At 43.4% G+C, this 18,908-nt stretch overlaps 1 protein-coding gene and 1 long non-coding RNA gene across 6 annotated transcripts in view; one reads left to right on the top strand and one right to left on the bottom strand.

The window, feature by feature from the left end:
- Nucleotides 1–3,271: 3,271 nt before the first annotated feature.
- LOC116527549 lies at nt 3,272–6,378 on the bottom strand. Its single transcript, XR_004258605.1, has 2 exons — nt 5,852–6,378; nt 3,272–3,849 (listed from the first exon to the last, which is right to left on the bottom strand). It is a non-coding gene; the product is annotated as an uncharacterized LOC116527549 (long non-coding RNA).
- Nucleotides 6,379–13,687: 7,309 nt separating this feature from the next.
- NEMF (nuclear export mediator factor) overlaps nt 13,688–18,908 on the top strand; it is a 71,720-nt gene continuing 66,499 nt past the window's right edge. Inside the window, exons 1-3 of one of the 5 annotated variants that reach the window (XM_032244532.1) lie at nt 13,688–14,255; nt 15,071–15,139; nt 15,281–15,383. In XM_032244532.1, coding sequence (XP_032100423.1) covers nt 14,197–14,255; nt 15,071–15,139; nt 15,281–15,383 — 231 coding nt within the window. In that variant the 5' untranslated portion in view covers nt 13,688–14,196. The remainder of the gene's footprint in view (nt 14,256–15,070; nt 15,140–15,280; nt 15,384–18,908) is intronic. The other 4 variants (XM_032244530.1, XM_032244529.1, XM_032244531.1 and 1 more) reach the window with 4 other exon arrangements.

Below are 18,908 nucleotides of genomic sequence, written 5' to 3'. Positions count from 1 at the left end.
GGTTAGCTAATAAAAATGAAACATCTTAAATATTTTCAAAATGAATAAATAAAACAGAAAGCTTTTACCACACTGGTGTGAAGAGATAGAATCAATAGTTGGATAAAGTGTGTTAACTATCAGGATGTTAATGTATGGAGTTTTGGTTTGGGGACATTACACATCAGATCAGAATCAATGTAATAAATAGTCATGCTGTAATGGAGTTCTGTTAAGATCTAAAACGTCAAAACATTTCGGCAGAACTGTCATATGGAAATCAAAGCATATTCAAATGGGAGAAAATAGACCCCGCAAGTTTATTTATAGGCCTAGCAGTGTGACACTGGATAAGTAACTTCAACCGTTCACTCTTAGGATTTATTCTGAGATTTAGAAGCCTATCACAAGAAATGTGTTTCTGGATCGATTAAATATTATGTATCTATCATACTAAAGGCTCTTCCTACGCGCAGGGTGTTGTCCAGAAGAAAACGTGTTTTCCGTCAAACTGTAATTCTGGTTACACTGCTTGTTTATTAAATGTAATGGAATCAGGGACAACCCACGAGGTTTGTCCTGATATGCACATAACAACCTGTTGCAATGAAAACCCTGCCAGCAGCAGCAGATAACTCCGCTGTAGTGAGCTGCGAAGAACAGGCAGTGTGTCAAGGATGGGGGAACTGAGGGCTTCGTGGGAGGACGCAGCCCAGAGCGGAACCGCAACACCCGGGGAACTGAGCTCACGATGGGTAATTTTTACGTCGGGCCCTATGGCGGCCCCGCCTCTTTCCCCCTCCCACTTGTTGGCAGCCCCACCTCTTTCACACCCGCCAACTGCCCCGCCTTATGCTCGCCCAATTGCTGACAGCCCCACCTCTTCTACACTCCGCCTATGGCTCCGCCTCCCGCCCGCCCACTTGCTGGGGGCCCCGCCTCTCCGCACCCCGCCGACAGCCCCGCCTCTTCCCCCGACTTCCGCCGGAGGCCCCGCCCTTTGCCCTGGGACCCCAGCCCGTCCTGTTTGGAGTCCCCAGTTCCTCTTCTATTCAACTTAAGCTGAGGTCTGGCTGGCGATAGTGTCCGCGGTGCGGCCCTTTCTCTTGGTTGTCTATGACCTCGACATTGTCTTTTATTTTTGTCCCTTCTCCCCCCCCCCCCCCCGCAACATCAACATCGTCTTTTCTTTAGTTGTGCGCCCCAGGTTCAGACTCAGCCTTGTCTGGTACCCCTTCCCTGGTGAAAGCTGAGAACCCAAGGACTGCACGCAAGCCTTCTCCCCTTACCAGGGCAGAAAGCCTTTTTGTATGACTCCATGCTCTTTGTTTAAGGTCTGTAAAGAACTAATTTGTGAACTTTTGAGCTCCACGGCATGGAGTTTTGCAGACAGATTGAGACATCCCATTTGGGATGAGGTTATTATCTACTCATGTTTAGTGCCACAAAATTAACCTTCATACAGGTTACTTTATTTTTTTGAGACAGAGCCTTGCTCTCTGGCCCAGATGAGTGCAGGTGCATGTCTCGGCTCACTGCAACCTCCTCTTCCCGGGTTCAAGTGATTCTCCTGCCTCAGCCTCCTGAGTAACTGTAACTACAGGCATGCGCCGCCATGCCAGGCTAATTTTTGTAATTTTAGTAGAGACAGAGTTTCACCCTGTTGGCCAGGCTGGTCTCGAACTCCTGACCTAAAGTGATCCGTCCGCCGGGGCCTCATAAAGTGCTGGGATTACAGGCATGAGTCACCGTGCACGGCTGTATAGAGGTTACGTTTTGAACAAGCAAAGCCCCACACAGGCGGACATGGTCTTGTTTTTTGCACTGTTAAAAAGCAAATGGCTGATTCAAGGTTGTGCATAATTGACTTAGCACTGGATATTATGCCTATCATTAATTCACAAAACAATACAAATGAAATATATAGAATGGTAAAGTGGTGATTAGTGTGACAGTGGCTCAATTTAAACAAATAGAAGATCATCAAGTCAAAAGATTATAGGGCCACCTGGCTGGGAGTTCTGTATTCTTTTACAATCTGTATTTATATACAGGTGGCTCACGCCTGTAATCCCAGCACTTTGGAAGGCTGAGGCAGGCAGATCACCTGAGGTCAAGTGTTCCAGACCAGACTGGCCAATATGGTGAAACCCCATCTCTACTAGAAATACAAAAATTAGCCCGAAGTGGTGGCACGTACCTGTAGTCCCAGCTACTCAGGAGGCTGAGGCAGGAAAATCGTTTGAACCGGGGAGGTGGGGGTTGCAATGAATAACGATCACATTACTGCACTTCAGCCTGGCAACTGAGCAAGACATTGTCTCAAAATATTAAAAAAAAAAAAAAAAATTATACTGCCACCAAAAGAGTAGTGACATGTGGGAAAGTAAAGCAGAACACAGAAGTTTTATTATGTATGCATGGCCAGGCACGGTGGCTCACACCTGTAAACCCAGCACTTTGGGAGGCCAAGGCAGACAGATCACCTGAGGTCAGGAGTTTGAGACTAGCCTGGCTAACATGATAAAACGCTGTTTCTACTAAAATATAAAAAATTAGCTTGGTGTGGTGGCACACACCTGTAATCCCAGCTACTCGGGAGGCTGAAGCAGGAGAAGGGCTTGAACCTGGGAGGCAGAGGTTGCAGTGAGACCAGATTGTGCCATTGCACTCCAGCTTGAGCAAGAACAGCGAAACTCCATCTCAAAAAAATATAATTTTTTATTTTTTTTTTTTTTTTGTTTTTTTTGTTTTTTTTTTGAGACGGAGTTTCGCTCCTGTTACCCAGACTGGAGTGCAATGGCACGATCTCGGCTCACCGCAACCTCCGCCTCCTGGGTTCAGGCAATTCCCCTGCCTCAGCCTCCTGAGTAGCTGGGATTACAGGCACGCGCCACCATGCCCAGCTAATTTTTTGTAGTTTTAGTAGAGACGGGGTTTCGCCATGTTGACCAGGATGGTCTTGATCTCTTGACCTCGTGATCCACCCGCCTCGGCCTCCCAAAGTGCTGGGATTACAGGCGTGAGCCACCGCGCCCGGCCAAAAATATAATTTTTAAAATCATAAAAATAAAATAGGTATGCATATAAATACAGATTATAGAAGAATACAGAACTCAAACTAGAAAATCAGACTCTTCTTAGAGGAAACTGAGGATGATTCATCCCATGGCAGTGCCATTTAGATACCTGGAGCTCTTTTGATTCCTGCTCTTTTTGAATTCTGGTTATCCAAGATTTTCTTCTGTGAACTTCCCTCTACTAGGTTAGAGTACAGAGTATGCTGCAATAATAAAGAGGCCTCAAAATATAGTGATTTAATTGAGACAGAAGCTTATTTCTCATCTAACAATCCAGAAGTAGGAGTGGTGGAGGCTGTAGGGTGAATCAGCTTCATTAATTCATCCATGGACTCTGCTTTCTGTCTGTTTTCGTTTTATTTTGGTTTCATTTTTATTTTGTTTTGAATCCTGCCCCTTCTGTAATCCCTGGTTTCTGTCCTCTTGATGCTTGATATTTTTTCTAATTTGCCTGGTTTACAGGTGGGTCGCTGCAATAGATCTGCACTGGCGCCACCTAGTGCTGGAGAAGGGCAAAAGAGCAGAAGTAGAGGGCAACCGATTTTTTTAAGCAAGTGATGCAGAGTGCACATACAGCTTTCATTCATGTTCCATTGGTGAGAACTTGACCACACTTGGTTGTAAGGCAGACGGGTAATGTGGTCTCTAGCTGGGACTTCATATGCCCAAGTAACAAAGTATTAGCGTTGTAAAAGGGAAGAACGGACTTTGGGAGACAACTAACATTTCATGATCTGCCCATTTTCTTCTGACCAACTTTCTTGAGATAACTTTCTTTCTTCTGAATTTCCTAAAGAGAGGTTCGTTTACTTCAGTTTACAGACAGTCCTTGTTTGCAATCGAAGCACCTTAATTGATGCCTCATTCTTCAGGCCCTAATTTAAATGATACTCCTAAAAGAGGCTTACCTGATACATTCTGGAAAGTAGGTGCCCTGTTTCCTGCTACCATTTTTTATATCACCAGCACTTATCACAGTTTGAAATTATAATTCTTTTGCTAAGTTTTTGTCTGTCTCTTTTACTGTGTCTCTCTTCTTCACCACCACACCTCTATCACCTAGCGCAGTGCCTGTCATTGGATAAGTAAAAAGTAAATATTTGGTATTGAATGAATGGAATAGTAGTCAAGGATGACTCTGAGAGTTCTGAAATGAGCAACTAAACATATTGACAGCAAGTGAGAATACAGGAAGATTGGGCAAGTTTGGAGGAAGAGGAGAAGACATCAGTTTTGCAAATGTTGAATTCGAAGTCCCGAATGAGTTCAAGGTGACATCCAGAAGGCAACTAAATATGTGAATCTTAAGGTCTGGAAACAACATGAGATTGGAACTATAGATTTGAGAGCCTTGAGAATTGATTAGATCACTCATGAAGAACATGGTGAGAGAACAGAGAACATTTAGGAGAGAATTGCAAGGAACAAAAACATTTGCTTCGCGGGCAATGGAGCGAGCCTGGGAGGAAATACCAGGGGCTGTAACAAGAACCAGAGAGAAGATATATTCAGGAAGGAAAGAGCAGTCACAAGTGACAGAGATTGGTGGTGGTGGTAAATTATGTTATGGTAACCTGCTTTTTGCCGGCTAAAACTAACTCTCTCTTTCTCAGACTAAAAGGTGTTCAGATTTTATGTTAGCTTCTTGAGCCAGACAGACTCCATCTTAGCTTCTTCATTTCAGTTATTTTCCCTCCATTAAGTATGTAACTATAGTATGTAGCTGGGACAGGCTGACACTGGGCACCTCCAGGAATGCATTTGTTGGTAAGAGGCCGAGTTAAGTGGTACCAGCAGAGCCTGGGAATGCAGGTGCTGTCGAGCACCCAGAGCCCCCATTATCTGTAACTTGTATGTCTTTCATGACAGCTTTACCCCTCACACCTGGCACTGTTTTATTTCTCATGTACTGGTTTATCTTTTAACTTTTTGCTTACTCTGCTTTTGTGAAACATTTACTTCAGCTAGGTTCCCCTTCCCTTTTAAAACTAGGGTATAAAAGACCACCTAACTTTTTCTTAGGGACTGAGAGAATTTTGGGCATTAGCCACCTGTTGGTCGCCGGCATAATAAAGGACTCATAATTCAATCTCAGAGTGTGGCTCGTTCCTTGACTCATTCGGGTACAACGTCACCTATGTCAGAAAGGGTTCCTTAGACCTCCCAAGTAGGAGGCTTGGGTATAGCAGCCTTAGCTAGAATAGTTTCAGTGGATTCATAGGCTGTGGACAGAAGACAGAAGGTTAAGAAGCGAATGTAGCAACTGTAGAACATGCTTTGAAGAGGTGCAGCCATGAAAATAACAGAGAGATTTCATTTAGAAAGATAGGCAAGGTCAAAGGAGGTTTTTTTTTTTTTTTTAGAAGAAAAATCGGAATCTAGGTAAGTGAAAAAGAGATAGGATGGGTGAAAATGAGGAATTTTGACCTATTGGGTTTGAGGTAGGAGGGGAAAACAGAAGGGTGCTTTTCTCTGAAGGTGTAAAGATAAATTTAGAGGAGGAGAGACTAGCAAGGAGTTGAAAAGTTTTTGTCTGATGGCCGTCGCTTTATCCATGAAGGAGGGAACAAAGTTATCTGCTGCAAGGATGGAGGTGGAGGGGAAAGTCTGGACTGGTTTTTAGGAAACAAGGAGAGTGAGGGAAAGATTATAGATTGAGGACAAATAGGTCTGCTTTTGCAGTTCTATGGTCGAAAATTATTTTTTCTTTCCTCTCCTCTATCCCTTCTTAACCTAAGCTTGTCCCAAAAAAGACTTCAGGGTACCAAATCCAAATTTTTCCACCAATATACCTCGATACTTGCTTTTTCTCCAAAAACAACGGGTAACTAACATGCAGGGCGGAGAAAGCAAACAGTTGTTCCAGGCTTACTTCGTTCGAGTAGGGAAGACTGAACTGACCTCGGCACTGTGCAGACTTCCAGCCTCTGCTACTGTGGGTTATTCTTACAGTGCAGTCACCTCCTAAACGCTTGCTGAGAATAATGGAAGATTTCGAGCCAGATGGTTGCCTCTTAAGTAACGTTCCCCAAAAGACGCAGCACATATTTAAGCCCTGCTGAAGCAATCAACTCTGAGGGATCAGGTTATTGCGTTTCTTTTTTCCCTCGCTGCACGTCTGGACGCCACACTATGAGCATGAAGCGCATACTGACGAATTTCTGTTAAGCGGGAACGCGGCGTTCGGATCAAAACACCGAGAGCCGCAGCCGCCACCGCGCGGGTAAGATTCCGGTGTCCCAACCCTGTAAGCAGAAATGGCTGCCCAGCTCAGATGATGCCACACTAGCGTAGCCTCCAGACCGCCCAGTGTGGGTGTGTCCAAGCTCACGTCGCCCGGCCTGACACCCACCCCTCCCCCGGTGACGTCACCGCACTGCAGCTTTTAGTAGCTTTTCGCAGCGTCTCCTATCGCCGGGCGCGGTGGCGCGTGCCTGTAGTCCCAGCTACTCGGGAGGCTGAGGTGGGAGGATCGCTTGAGCCCAGGAGTTCTGGGCTGCAGTGCGCTATGCCGATCGGGTGTCCGCACTAAGTTCGGCATCAATATGGTGACCTCCCGGGAGCGGGGGACCACCAGGTTGCCTAAGGAGGGGTGAACCGGCCCAGGTCGGAAACGGAGCAGGTCAAAACTCCCGTGCTGATCAGTAGTGGGATCGCGCCTGTGAATAGCCACTGCACTCCAGCCTGGGCAACATAGCGAGACCCTGTCTCTTTTGCCCCCCTCCCTAATTAATGTAATTGGACAACGTGTTTGAAAGTTAAGAAATGTCCCTCCTTTCAGGTTCATACGTATTCAGAAACTAACTAATGTGTGCACTAAAATAGGAGACCTCTTTTTCTCTAAAGGAAAAAAAATTAAAAAATAGATGTTACTGGGGTTTATGGTTGGCTTTCTCTCTCCAGTATTCTATTTATCCACTATTTAACGTTTCCTTTAGCGTCAAAACTCACCAGTTGACGGGATACTCGGGGACTTGTAACCGTCTCATCACTGCCCCCTACCGGTGCATATTCAGAACGTCTCTGCGAAAAGGTGTTATTACCCTCGGAACCAACAGGGGCTGCTCGTTTACCCACAGGCAGTCGGAAAAAATGGCCGCCGGACCGCAGAGAGCAGAAATACGTTCCCTTTAAGAATTGCCGAGTTCTTCCCACGGCCGTCCTGGTTGCTGCTTGCAGTTTCCAACTCTATGCCTCTGCACTGACCTGACGTGAGCTTCCCTCCCTACCTCTTGTCACGGATGTCAGCTTCTTTCACCCCTCTCCTGTCAAGGATTTTGAATGCTACGCACCAAAGCCGCGCTGATCAACAGTCTTTCACACAGATTCTTTAGTTCTACTCGCCTACAAGTAGGGCTAACCTTCCGATGAGGAACCGCACTACTGCCTCCTTGTAAGGGAAAAACTCCTCTCAGAGGAACCCAGAACGCCCTGTGATGGCAGAGGTGAGGGGCCAGCGTGGCAGAATGCGGAGCCCTGTCTCCCCACTTGCTTCTCTCTCCGTCGGATTGCCAAAAGGTGACGGCACCTGGACTCTGAAAAGTAACTGAAACAAAGGGAGTTTAAAGAACGCGCCTAGCGGCCTGGGTCTTGAACCCAGTGTTAATGAGAGCAAAAACCTCTGCATCCTCCGCTCAGCTATCCTTGAGCATGTCTCATAATCATGCCTCATTTTTTAAAAAGAAATAAGTGAATAAGCTATGAAAGAAGACAGCCTTTAAATTTTTCAAAAGTTCTTGGTGGTCTGTGTTGAGAAATTTCATCTACATGAAATAACTATTTTGAAGGGCTTACTGTTAAATTCAGGCATTTTAGAGCCAGCGGACATTGGTTAAGCATTCACATCAGTCTTAACATTAATCTGATAATTCATTAGGAATTTAAAGAGTCTAAGCACTAAACACAGATTTTCCTCACTATCTGTAAAATGAAGCACTGTACTAAATTTTTTATAAAGCCATTTGTATTCCTTTTTTTTTTTTTTTTTTTTTGGTAGTTCATTGAATTTTGAACAAGGATAACTGTCAGAAAAGATTCTCTTTGAATCGAGCAGATCTCTCCCCCATGGTCACTTCTGGGTCTGCCCTCTCAGCCACATGGAATAAGTCTTATTTCAGTTCTTCAGGACAACTTTTCAAGAATTAAAAAATCACCTCCACATAATGCATTTTTATTAAATGAAAATAGGTAGAGATGCTATTTTAAAAAAACAAACAACTTTACCTTCTCACCACCTTCAAAATAGGAAGCAAAATTATTTTGGCAAACTTTTTTTTTTTTTTGAGACAGAGTCGTCCAGGTTGGAGCTCCGTGGCACAATCTTCACTCACTGCAACCTCTGCCTCCCGGGTTCAAGTGCTTCTCCTGCCTCAAGCCTCTCGAGTAGCTGGGATTACAGGCACCATCACACCAGGCTAATTTTTGTATCTCTTTTGTTTTTCACTAAATGGATTCCTGAGTTGGACCCATAATGACTTAGCTGTGGATGTAAAGAACTGCACTTGAGCAGCTGCCTCTATTAGACCTGGGGTTCTTACTTCCCTGAGTCTCTTGCATGACCTCTGGGAGAACTCAGCTTTGGAGAACTGAGATGTCACAGACAACATAATGACCCCCTCCCCAAAGCTGTCTATGTGCTAACTTACCAAGGAATGTGAATAGCCCCTGAAGCTGGAAAAGGGAAGGAAAGGGATTCTCTTCAAGAGCTTCCAGAAGGAATGCAGCCCTACTCACCCATTTGGTACTTCTGACCTCTGGATAAATAAATTTGGCCAGATGTAGTGGCTCACACCTGTAATTCCCAGCCTTGTGAGAGGCCAAGGCAGGTTGATTGCTTGAGCCTGGGAGTTCGAGACCAGCCTGCACAACATGGTGAAACACTGTCTCTACAAAAAATATGAAAATTAACCATGCGGGGTGGTGCGTTCCTGTAGTTCCAGCTACCAGGGAGGCTGAGGTGGGAGGATCATCTGAGCCCAGGAAGTTGAGGCTGCAGTGAGCCATGAGTGTGCCACTGCACTCCAGCCAGAGGAACAGAGTGAGACCCCATCTCAGTAATAATAATAATAATAATAATACATTTATGTTGTTTAAGCCTCTAAATTTGTGGTAATTTGATTCAGCAAATTACCACAGAATAGGAAAGGAATACATGGGGGGAATCAAGCTCAGTCTGTACCTGACAAAACTGTGAGGTCAGAAATGTATCATTTCAGTAACTGTCTTCTTGAACTTCTGACCTCAAGTGATACACCTGCCTCAGCCTCCCAAAGTGCTGGGATTACAGGCGTGAGCCACTGCACCCGGCCAGCAACTGTCTTCTTTAGCATACTTGTGCTTAAAAAAAAAAAAAAATTTGTGTTGAACACATTTTCACATTGATATTTTTTCCCGTGCGTGTGGACTACACTTTTAAGTTTTTAATTATGTTTAGGGTTAAGATTAGGGTTATGGTGGAATATTTTCGACGTATAGCGACTTTAAACTTTTATGTATTCAGATGTATTAATCTAACCCTTTGTGGTTTCTGCTTTTGGTGTTTTGCTTTGAAGGGTCTCATTCATGCCAAAAGCATATATATATTCACATAAATATTCACATACTTTTAGAGTACATACTTCACTGATTTAAAAATCACATCATTTGTCCAAAACAATGTTTTCTTATTCTAAAACTCTAAATTTGTTTTTGTTTCTGTTTTTTTGTTGGTCTTTTTAGAGATGAGGTCTCACTCCATCACCAGGCTGCTGGATTGCAGTGGCATAATCATAGATCATAGCTCAGTGCAGCCTCACTCCTGGGCTCAAGCCTTTTGCCACCACCTTCCAAGCGACTGGAACTGTAGGCATATGCCACCACACCGCGCTTAAATTTGTTTACTAGTAATATGAGAACTGTTTAAAAAAAAAAAAAAAACCTCAGGCCAGGTGCAGTGGCTCATGCCTGTAATCCCAGCACTTTGGGAGGCTGAGGCTGGTGAACTACCTGAGATCAGAGGTTTTGAGACCAGCCTGACCAACATGTCTGAAACCCTGTCTCTAAATAATAAAAATAAAAAATGAAAAAAAAAAAAAACTTCAGACAAGTTAAAATTTTCAGAATTTTTTTGAAGAAAGAGTGATTCATGAATAGGACAGCACTCAGACCCAGAAGAAGTTCAGGGAGTTTCACGTTGTGGGCAGGGAGTATTCACAGATAGAGAAAGGAAGTGAAATACTGAAACAGCTTGGTTGGTTACAGCTCAGTGTTTGCCTTTCTTGGACTTGGTTGGATCATTTTGCATCCTATGATTACCTAGAGCTCAGCAGCTGTGACTGATGGCCGAGACTCAGCTATTTATTTCAAGAATATACTCAAGCTTTCAATTTGTTTACATACCAGATTAGATTGTTGTTCAGTATTTATGGACTCGAGGTACACAGCAGCCTTACGCCAAATTTAATTTAGCAGAACTCTTTCTTTTTAAATGTATTTGCTTAAAGCTGCCTATTTTTGTGTAATTTATTAAGTATAACAAACTATTCCAACATTTAGTAGTTTGAAAAAACAACCATTTTATTACGTTTCATGATTTTGAGGGTCAGGAATTTAGAGCAAAGCTCTATTGAACAATTCTCTGCTCCAGGTGAAGTTGCTCGCGGTATTCAGCTGGTCTAATTTGTAGGCTGGTCTAATTAAGATGACTTAATTCACATGCCTCTGCCTTGACAGGCTTGGCTGTAAAGACATGCTCCATGCTCCTCTCCCTCTCCCGGTAGTCTCAAGGCCTCTCTACAGTAGGGTATTAGACTTCTTTTTCTTTTTTTCTTTTTTTTTTTTTTTGAGATGGAGTTTCACTCTTGTTGCCTAGGCTGGAGTGCAATGGCGCGATCTCGGCTCACCGCAACCTCCGCCTCCTGGGTTCAGGCAATTCTCCTGCCTCAGCCTCCTGAGTAGCTGGGATTACAGGCACGCACCACCATGCCCAGCTAATTTTTTGTATTTTTAGTAGAGACGGGGTTTCACCATGTTGACCAGGATGGTCTCGATCTCTTGACCTCGTGATCCACCCGCCTCGGCCTCCCAAAGTGCTGGGATTACAGGCTTGAGCCACCGCGCCCGGCCAAGACTAAAATATCTTATATAAAACAGTGCCTGGGGCTCTATTTAGGACTACTGACAAAATAAATGGGAATGATTTCCTTATAAAAGGATGAGTTTGGTCCTCTTGTCTCTCTCTCTCATCCTCTCCTTGCCCTTCCATCATGGGATATAACATCAAGAAAGCCCTTGCAAGATGCCAGCTCCTTGATCTTGGACTTCCCAGTCTCCAGAACTGTGAGGCAATAAGTTTATGTTCTTTATAAATTGCTCAGTTTGTGGTGTTCTGTTATAGCAGTGTAAAATGAATTAAGGCAACAAATAAAAGTTGCATATATTTGAGATGTATATTTGATTTTTTCTTTTTTGAAACAGGGTCTTACTCTGAAGCTGGAGTATGGTGGCACAATCATGGCTCACTGCAGCCTTGACCTCCTGGGCTGAAGGGGTCCTCTTGCCTCAGCCTCCCTTGTAGCTGAGACCATAGGCAAGAGCCAGCACGCCTGGCTAATTAGACAGCTTCCCCATGCATTTTTTTGTAGAGATGGGCAAGGAGGCCTCACTCTGTTGTCCAGGCTGGTCTTGAACTCCTGGGCTCAAGCTATCTGCCAGCTTTGGCCTCCCAAGGTGTTGGAATTACAGGTGTGAGCCACCCCGCCCAGCCATGTGATGTTTTGATGTATGTATACATTGTGAGATGATTACTGTAATCAAGTCAGTTAACATATCCATAACCTCACACTTTGCATGTGTGTGTTTGAGATCTACTTTCTCAGCAAATTTCTGAGTTTTTAAAAATTTAATTTTATTTTAAGTTAAGTGGGCGTATGTGCCAGTTTGTTATACAGGTAAATTTGTGTTGTGAGGTTTGTTTTACAGGTTATTTCATTACCCAGGTATTAAACCCAGTGCCCATTAGTTATTTTTGCTTATTCTCTTCCTCCTTGCATCCTTACCCTCTGATAGGCCCCAGTGTGTGTTGTTCCCCTCCATGGGTCCATGTGTTCTCATCATTCAGCTCTCATTTATAAGTGAGCACATCTGGTATTTGGTTTTCTGTTCTTGTGCAAATTTCAAGCATACAATACATTACTATGAACTATAAAATCAACATGCTGTACATTAGGTCTCCAGAACTTACTCAACTTATAACTGAAAGTTTGTGCGCTTTGACCAATATCTTCCCATTTCCCCCACTTCCCAAGTCCTGGCAATCACGTTTCTACTCTCTGTTTCTATGAGAAACTTCTAGATTCCACCTATAAGTGAGATTATGCAGTATTTTTGTGTGCGTGTGTCTGGCTTATTTCACTTAGCATAATGTCCTCCAGGTTCATCCACGTTGTTAAATCTATGCCAGTTGCAAACAGCAAGATTTCTTTCTTTTTTAAAAGCTGAATAATATTCCAGTGTATGTATGTATGTGTGTGTGTGTGTGTGCATATATATTTGCATTCATTATTCATTCATCCATTTATGAAAAGTAGACTATCCCTATATCTTCGGTATTGTAAATAATGCTGCAATGAACATGGGAGTGCAGATATATCTTCAGGATACTGGTTTTGTTGCTAGATCACATGGTAATTCTATTATTAATTTTGTGAGAAGCCTTCATACTGTTTTGCACAATGGCTGTACTAATTTACATTCCCATCAACAGCATACAAAAAAATCCCTTTTCTCCACATTCTTGCAAACGCTTTCATATTTTGGGCTATTCTGTATGGTTTACTGTACCATGTGACAGTAATGCTGTGCAGCTATGTGCTATAGACATTTTTGCACCTACTGTTACCAGTTCTGAAATAGCAACAGCTCCCTTTCTGTTTAGAGTCGCCTCCTGCTGGTAGGAATTCTGGTTGCTATGATGTGTAGCCTGCAAGCCTCTAACAGCTCTTTGCAGCGACACCAAACGCCGGGCGCGGTGGCGCGTGCCTGTAGTCCCAGCTACTCGGGAGGCTGAGGCTGGAGAATCCCTTGAGTTCAGGAGTTCTGGGCTGTAGTGCGCTATACCGATCGGGTGTCCGCACTAAGTTCGGCATCAATATGGTGACCTCCCGGGAGCGGGGGACCACCAGGTTGCCTAAGGAGGGGTGAACCGGCCCAGGTCGGAAACGGAGCAGGTTAAAACTCCCGTGCTGATCAGTAGTGGGATTGCGCCTGTGAATAGCCACTGCACTCCAGCCTGGGCAACACAGTGAGACCCTGCCTCTTTTGAGTTCTTACCTTATAAAGTATCCTTTCTTCCCAGGCATCTATCCTAAGACAAAAGAAATGCAGAGTTTACACTCTTACAGGACTGTTGTCCTCGCTACACTGTGAATCCCCTCTCCCACCCCAACCCCTGTTGGGAATCTTGTCTTATTTTTATTTTGTTTCACCATTATCTAGCTAAATACTTGCATATTCATGTTGCCAAGTATTTATGGAGCACCGATTGTATACCAGGAACTGCGCTGAGTCTCAGGGGTACCAAGAAAGGTTCGATGAGAATCCTGTAATCAACTGCAGAATGCTCCTTCGGAGAGCCGGTCCCATCAAAATAGGAACTCCGTTTTGAGAGTTCGCCTTCATCGCTGAGGATAAACTTAGAAGGACAGAAGCAGTTCTGTTTCGTTACATATCAAAATCTTATGTCAAAGTATGCGCGCAGGAAGGGGTCCTGAGCCCTGCAGTCCCCCACCGTGGGGAAATACTCCTGGTAATCTCCTCGAAAATTGTTTCGACCAGCAGGGGTCACTATGAAGGCTGGCTTGAACCCAAAACACCACGGGCCAAAACATCCAAACCAGACAGCTCCGTAAGGGTTCAAGGAAGGAGTGCAGTTTCAAGAGGACAGTTTGGATCTTAATTAGAATTGTTTTGGTACAATGAAGAGAGTCAACTGTAACTTGACAATCGACGTCTTCAGAAACGCGAAATACGTTCGCCTCAAGGAATATTGGGTCTTCTGCGCGGCCGTAGATCTCCGCCAAGTGCGCCTGCGCGGAAGAGAAGAGGCGTCGAGTCCGGCAGGCAGTGGAGAGAACTGCGGTAGTGACCCTCGGACCTAAGCATGAAGACGCGGTTTAGCACCATTGACCTCCGCGCGGTACTGGCGGAGCTGAACGCTAGGTACAGTTCCTAAGTGACCAGGCTCGTGCGGGGAGTGCAGGAGGCTGAGGCCGGGGGGGCCCATGGCGCCCACAGCCCAGCTTGATGTGTTTCCTTACTTTATATGCTTCTGTGGACCTGATTAGGCCTGAGTGGGTAGGCGTGTGGTGTCTTTCCTGTGGCCCTCAGGATACCCTAGGGGGTCCCAGGCACCTCATGCCCCACTCCCCGCGTCCTTGCAGCTCTCTGGCTTGCCCCGCTAGCGCGACGCTCTTGCATTGTTGGCCTGGGTTGCCGGGATCCGGCAGGAAACGTTTCGTAAAACACTAGACGTCAGAATGGTCATTTGCTCCAGAGGTTTCCAGATTGGAGGCTTGGTTTCTTGAACACTCCCCGCCCCTCATCCCAGAAAGAGAGAGCTTCGCCGTTTTAGTTGGATTGAGCAGATTTGGACTGAGGTCTGGATTCTAGTCTGGTTTCTATCATTTAGCGCTGTGAGCTTTGCCATGTTTTCGAGGGCCGTCTTTTATCTTTTGGTTTTTTCCCTGTCTTGTAATAAATTAATTGGATTATATTTTACTGTATTTCTTCCCCCAGATTGGGTCATTTTGAAAACGCAAGCTTTGTTCCTAGAGCTGATAGACCGCTTTTGTTTTAAAATCGTTGCTCTTAAGTTTTGAGCTGAATGCCCAAATGGCTTTTGGACTCTGCTCCCCGGCTGACTACCATATCCTTAGAGACTAAGATGAGCTGTTTCAAAGCTTTCATTAAAATGTGTATAGTTTTATGTTTCAAACAATTGTGTGATATGTTACATGTTTCCTTTGTCTCTGCAGCTTGCTAGGAATGAGAGTAAACAATGTTTATGATGTGGATAATAAGACATACCTTATTCGTCTTCAAAAGTAAGAACATTTTATAGGCTTATTTTCTCTTTGGTAATTAAATATGAGATTACTCATTTTTTTAAAACTGCATTTTAAGTCTGTTTCACAGTTAGGTTTGGCATATGCCCTAAAGAAAAATTTGACTTTTTTCTTCTACAGACCAGACTTTAAAGCTACACTTTTACTTGAATCTGGCATACGAATTCATACGACAGAATTTGAGTGGCCTAAGAATATGATGCCGTCTAGTTTTGCCATGAAGGTAAACTTGTTATACTAAATTTTAAGAGATTGCTGACTAACAAGTTTTTAATTGGGGTTTCCTTCACTGTTATGAATAAAGTGAAGATAAAATAAAGGTAAAGGAAGCAATCGACAGATGATGGGTTGAATAATTTGAATATTTATTAATTGACTTCTCCCCATTACCTTTCACATCCTGTTCTACCCCAGATCTTCTGTTTTCACAGTTGATATTAGAGTTCAAGTTTTTATCAGTTCAACCTTACAGCCCCTTAACTGTAGTCCACTTCTTCGAATCAAAACAATTCTAAATTAGACCAACATTAATTTTTTGTTTATTTGTTTGTTTTTGTTTCTTCTTTTGAGATGGCGTCTCGCTGTCTCCCAGGCTGCTATGTGGTGGCAAATCTCGGCTCATACGACCTCTGCCTCCCAGGTGCTAGTGATTCTCCTGTCTCAGCCTCTTGAGTAACTGGGATAACAGGTGTGTTCCACCACACCCAGCTGATTTTTGTAATTTTAGCAGAGACCGTATTCACCGTGTTGGCCATGCTCCTCTCAAACTCCTGACCTCAGGTGATTCTCCCTGCTTGGTTTCCCAAAGTGCTGGGATTACAGGCATTAGCCAACGCACCTGGCTCAACATTAATTTTTTTTTTTTTTAAACATCATTTTCATTAGTTATCTCACCTTTTATGGTTCCCTAATTTCTAAATCCATATTCTATAGCCTGACATTCTTGGCTTTCTGTGTTCTTTCTCCTCCCTCCCCCACCTTTTTTCCTAGTCTTGTCTTTCAGAACTCACTTTTGTGAATCGTCTTTCTCTACCCAGTCAAAATTTTTTGGGAATACTCAGTGGCATTAATATGTTACTAAGTCTTCTTACTTTTATCTTTTGTTTTTACTATTAAAACAGATTTTTGTTACCCATTCTTTTATTGATGTAATGTATAGATTGAAAATTCATGTGGTACACAGACTTTCCTATCAGATATACTTAACTTCGAATTAATAGCTTTACCAGAGAGTAATTTTATAACCTGGAAAAGTTATTTAACCTCTTGGAACTTGGTTTTTTTAAATATAAAATGCAGATCGTACCTCCCTCATGAAATTACTGGATTAATAGAAATGAGATATAGAGCACATAAAACAGGCCGGGCACAGTGGCTCACGTCTGTAATCCCAACACTTTGGGAGGACCAGGCGGGTGGATCACTTGAGGTCAGGAGTTCAAGACCAGCCCAGCCAACAGGGTGAAACCCTGTCTCTATAAAAATACAAAATTAGCCAGGGGTGGTGGCACATGCCTGTAATCCCTGCTACTTGGGAGGCTGGGGCAAGAGACTCGCTTGAACCCAGGAGATGGAGGTTACAGTGAGCAGAGATCGTGCTATTGCACTCCAGCCTGGGCAACAGAGTGAGACTCCGTCTCAAAAAAATAAAAAATAAAGCACCTAAAAGAATACCTGAAACATAATAGAATTCTACACGTGTTCATTTCCTTCTTCCTCTGCTCCTCACTTTCCTTTGGAAATGTATTTGTTATGGCATTATTTCATTCGAGGCTTTACAGAGAAGAGCTTTACCCTCCAGCAATTTAGAATCTGTTTTAGATTACAAATTATGGTGATATGGTTCCCGTATCACAAGGGCTTTCACAAAATTATCAGATTATTAAAGTTTATTTAATAGTTACCCAAAATGGTTCTTTTGGAGCCTATCCTTAATAGTAATGACAATACTACACTTTGTCTAGCAATTTTTTTTTTTTTTTTGAGATAGCGTCTTGCCCTGTCACCTAGGTTGGTGAGCAGTGGTGTGATCTTGGCTCACTACAACCTCTGCATCCCAGGTTCAGGCGATTCTCTTGCCTCAGCCTCCCCAGTAGCTGGGATTACAGGTGTGTGCCACCACGCCCGGCTAATTTTTGTGTTTTTAGTAGAGGGGGGGTTTCACCATATTGACCAGGTTGATCTTGAACTCCTGACCTCAAGTGATCTACCCATCTTGGCCTCCCAAAGTGCTGGGATTACAGGTGTGAGCCACTGTGCCTGGCCCCATGTGTAGCACTTTTTAAAGCAAATAAATAATATGTATTCCATTTAAGTTGTTTAACAGCTCAGTGGAATGTGATGAACAAATATAATTTCAGTTTCTGGATGAAGTAACAGGCCAATGAGATATGACACTGGGATTGTGTAAACATCTCCAAATCAGGCTACACTAATAGGAGGTCAGTCAGTCTTAAAAATACTTAGAATTCTATGGGTTAGGTGTACATGTCAATCTAAATGTATAGAAAAATTTCCTGCATGGAACAGTGTTAAGCACTTTATAAATAAAACAAAGCGCTGTTACTGTTGTATGGCATAGGCAGAGTTATGCCCATTATGTGATAAATCACAGTGATCTAGTATTCACATTTGGGGATGACAACTATAGCTTTGTGGCACACAGCAGAAGGTTGTTGTCACCAAGCTGTTGATAGGGAAATAAAACAAGCTTTAAATGTGTACTATATGTCCATCTGCACTCTACATGTTAAATAATTCCCTTTTTACTCTTCCTTGATGTGAACTTATGTCCTCTCAAGGATGCCTTTTATCTTCACTTTATTTTTCTTGATTAAAATTACTGGGGGACTCTGGAAGAACTGATTGTGATTTTCCTTTAGGGATTTGAAGATTGCTCTACATATAGATTACTGTTTAATCATATCAATCATTTGTGTGTGTTTTTGTTTTTTTTTTTGGCGGGGACAAAGTCTTGCTCTGTAGTCCAGGCTGGTGTGCAGTGGTGCAATCTAGGCTCACAGCAACCTCCACTTCCTGGGTCCTGGTTCAAGCAATCTCCAAGTAGCTGGGATTACAGGAACACGCCACCATGCCCAGCTAAATTTTTTATTTTTAGTAGAGGTGGTGTTTCACTATGTTGGCCAGGCTGATCTTGAACTCCTGACCTCGTGATCTGCTTGCCTTGGCCTCCCAGAGTGCTGGGATTACAGGCGTGAGCCACTGCACCCAGCCCAATATAGGTCATTCTTAAAATTAGTGAGTTAAGGAGGGGCAGATTATTTTTTCTAGGAAGTTGTTCTGCCTAAATATATGAGTACATAAAATGAGAATTTTTAAGTTCTGGAGAAGAACTCTTTTTAGTTATGAAGAGGTTTGTTTCTTGTTGGTTTGATTTTTTTTTTTTTTTCCCTTTGTCAAGAAGTGGATTCTTTTGTCTTTTTTTTTTTTTTTTTTTTGGGACAGAATTTTGCTTTTGTTGCCCAGGCTGGATTGCAATGGTGTGATCTTGGCTCACATCAACCTCTGCCTCCTGGGTGCGAGTGGTTCTCCTGCCTCAGCCTCCCTATGCCACCATGCCTGGTTGATTTTGTATTTTTAGTAGAGGCATGGTTTCTCCTTGTTGGTCACACTGGTTGCCTTGGCCTCCCAAAGTGTTGGGATTATAGGCGTAAGCCTTTTTTTTTTTTCCCAAAGGTGGTTTTAGATTAACTTCCCTGTAAAATTTGTCTTGTATTTGAGTCTTGAA

The sequence above is a fragment of the Sapajus apella genome, unplaced genomic scaffold (genome assembly GCF_009761245.1).
Source record: "Sapajus apella isolate SASKATOON/1434 unplaced genomic scaffold, GSC_monkey_1.0 scaffold55, whole genome shotgun sequence".
NCBI classification, from domain to species: Eukaryota; Metazoa; Chordata; class Mammalia; order Primates; family Cebidae; genus Sapajus; species Sapajus apella.
Note: the sequence above shows the minus strand (reverse complement) of the source record. Positions and strands in the feature narration are given on the sequence as shown.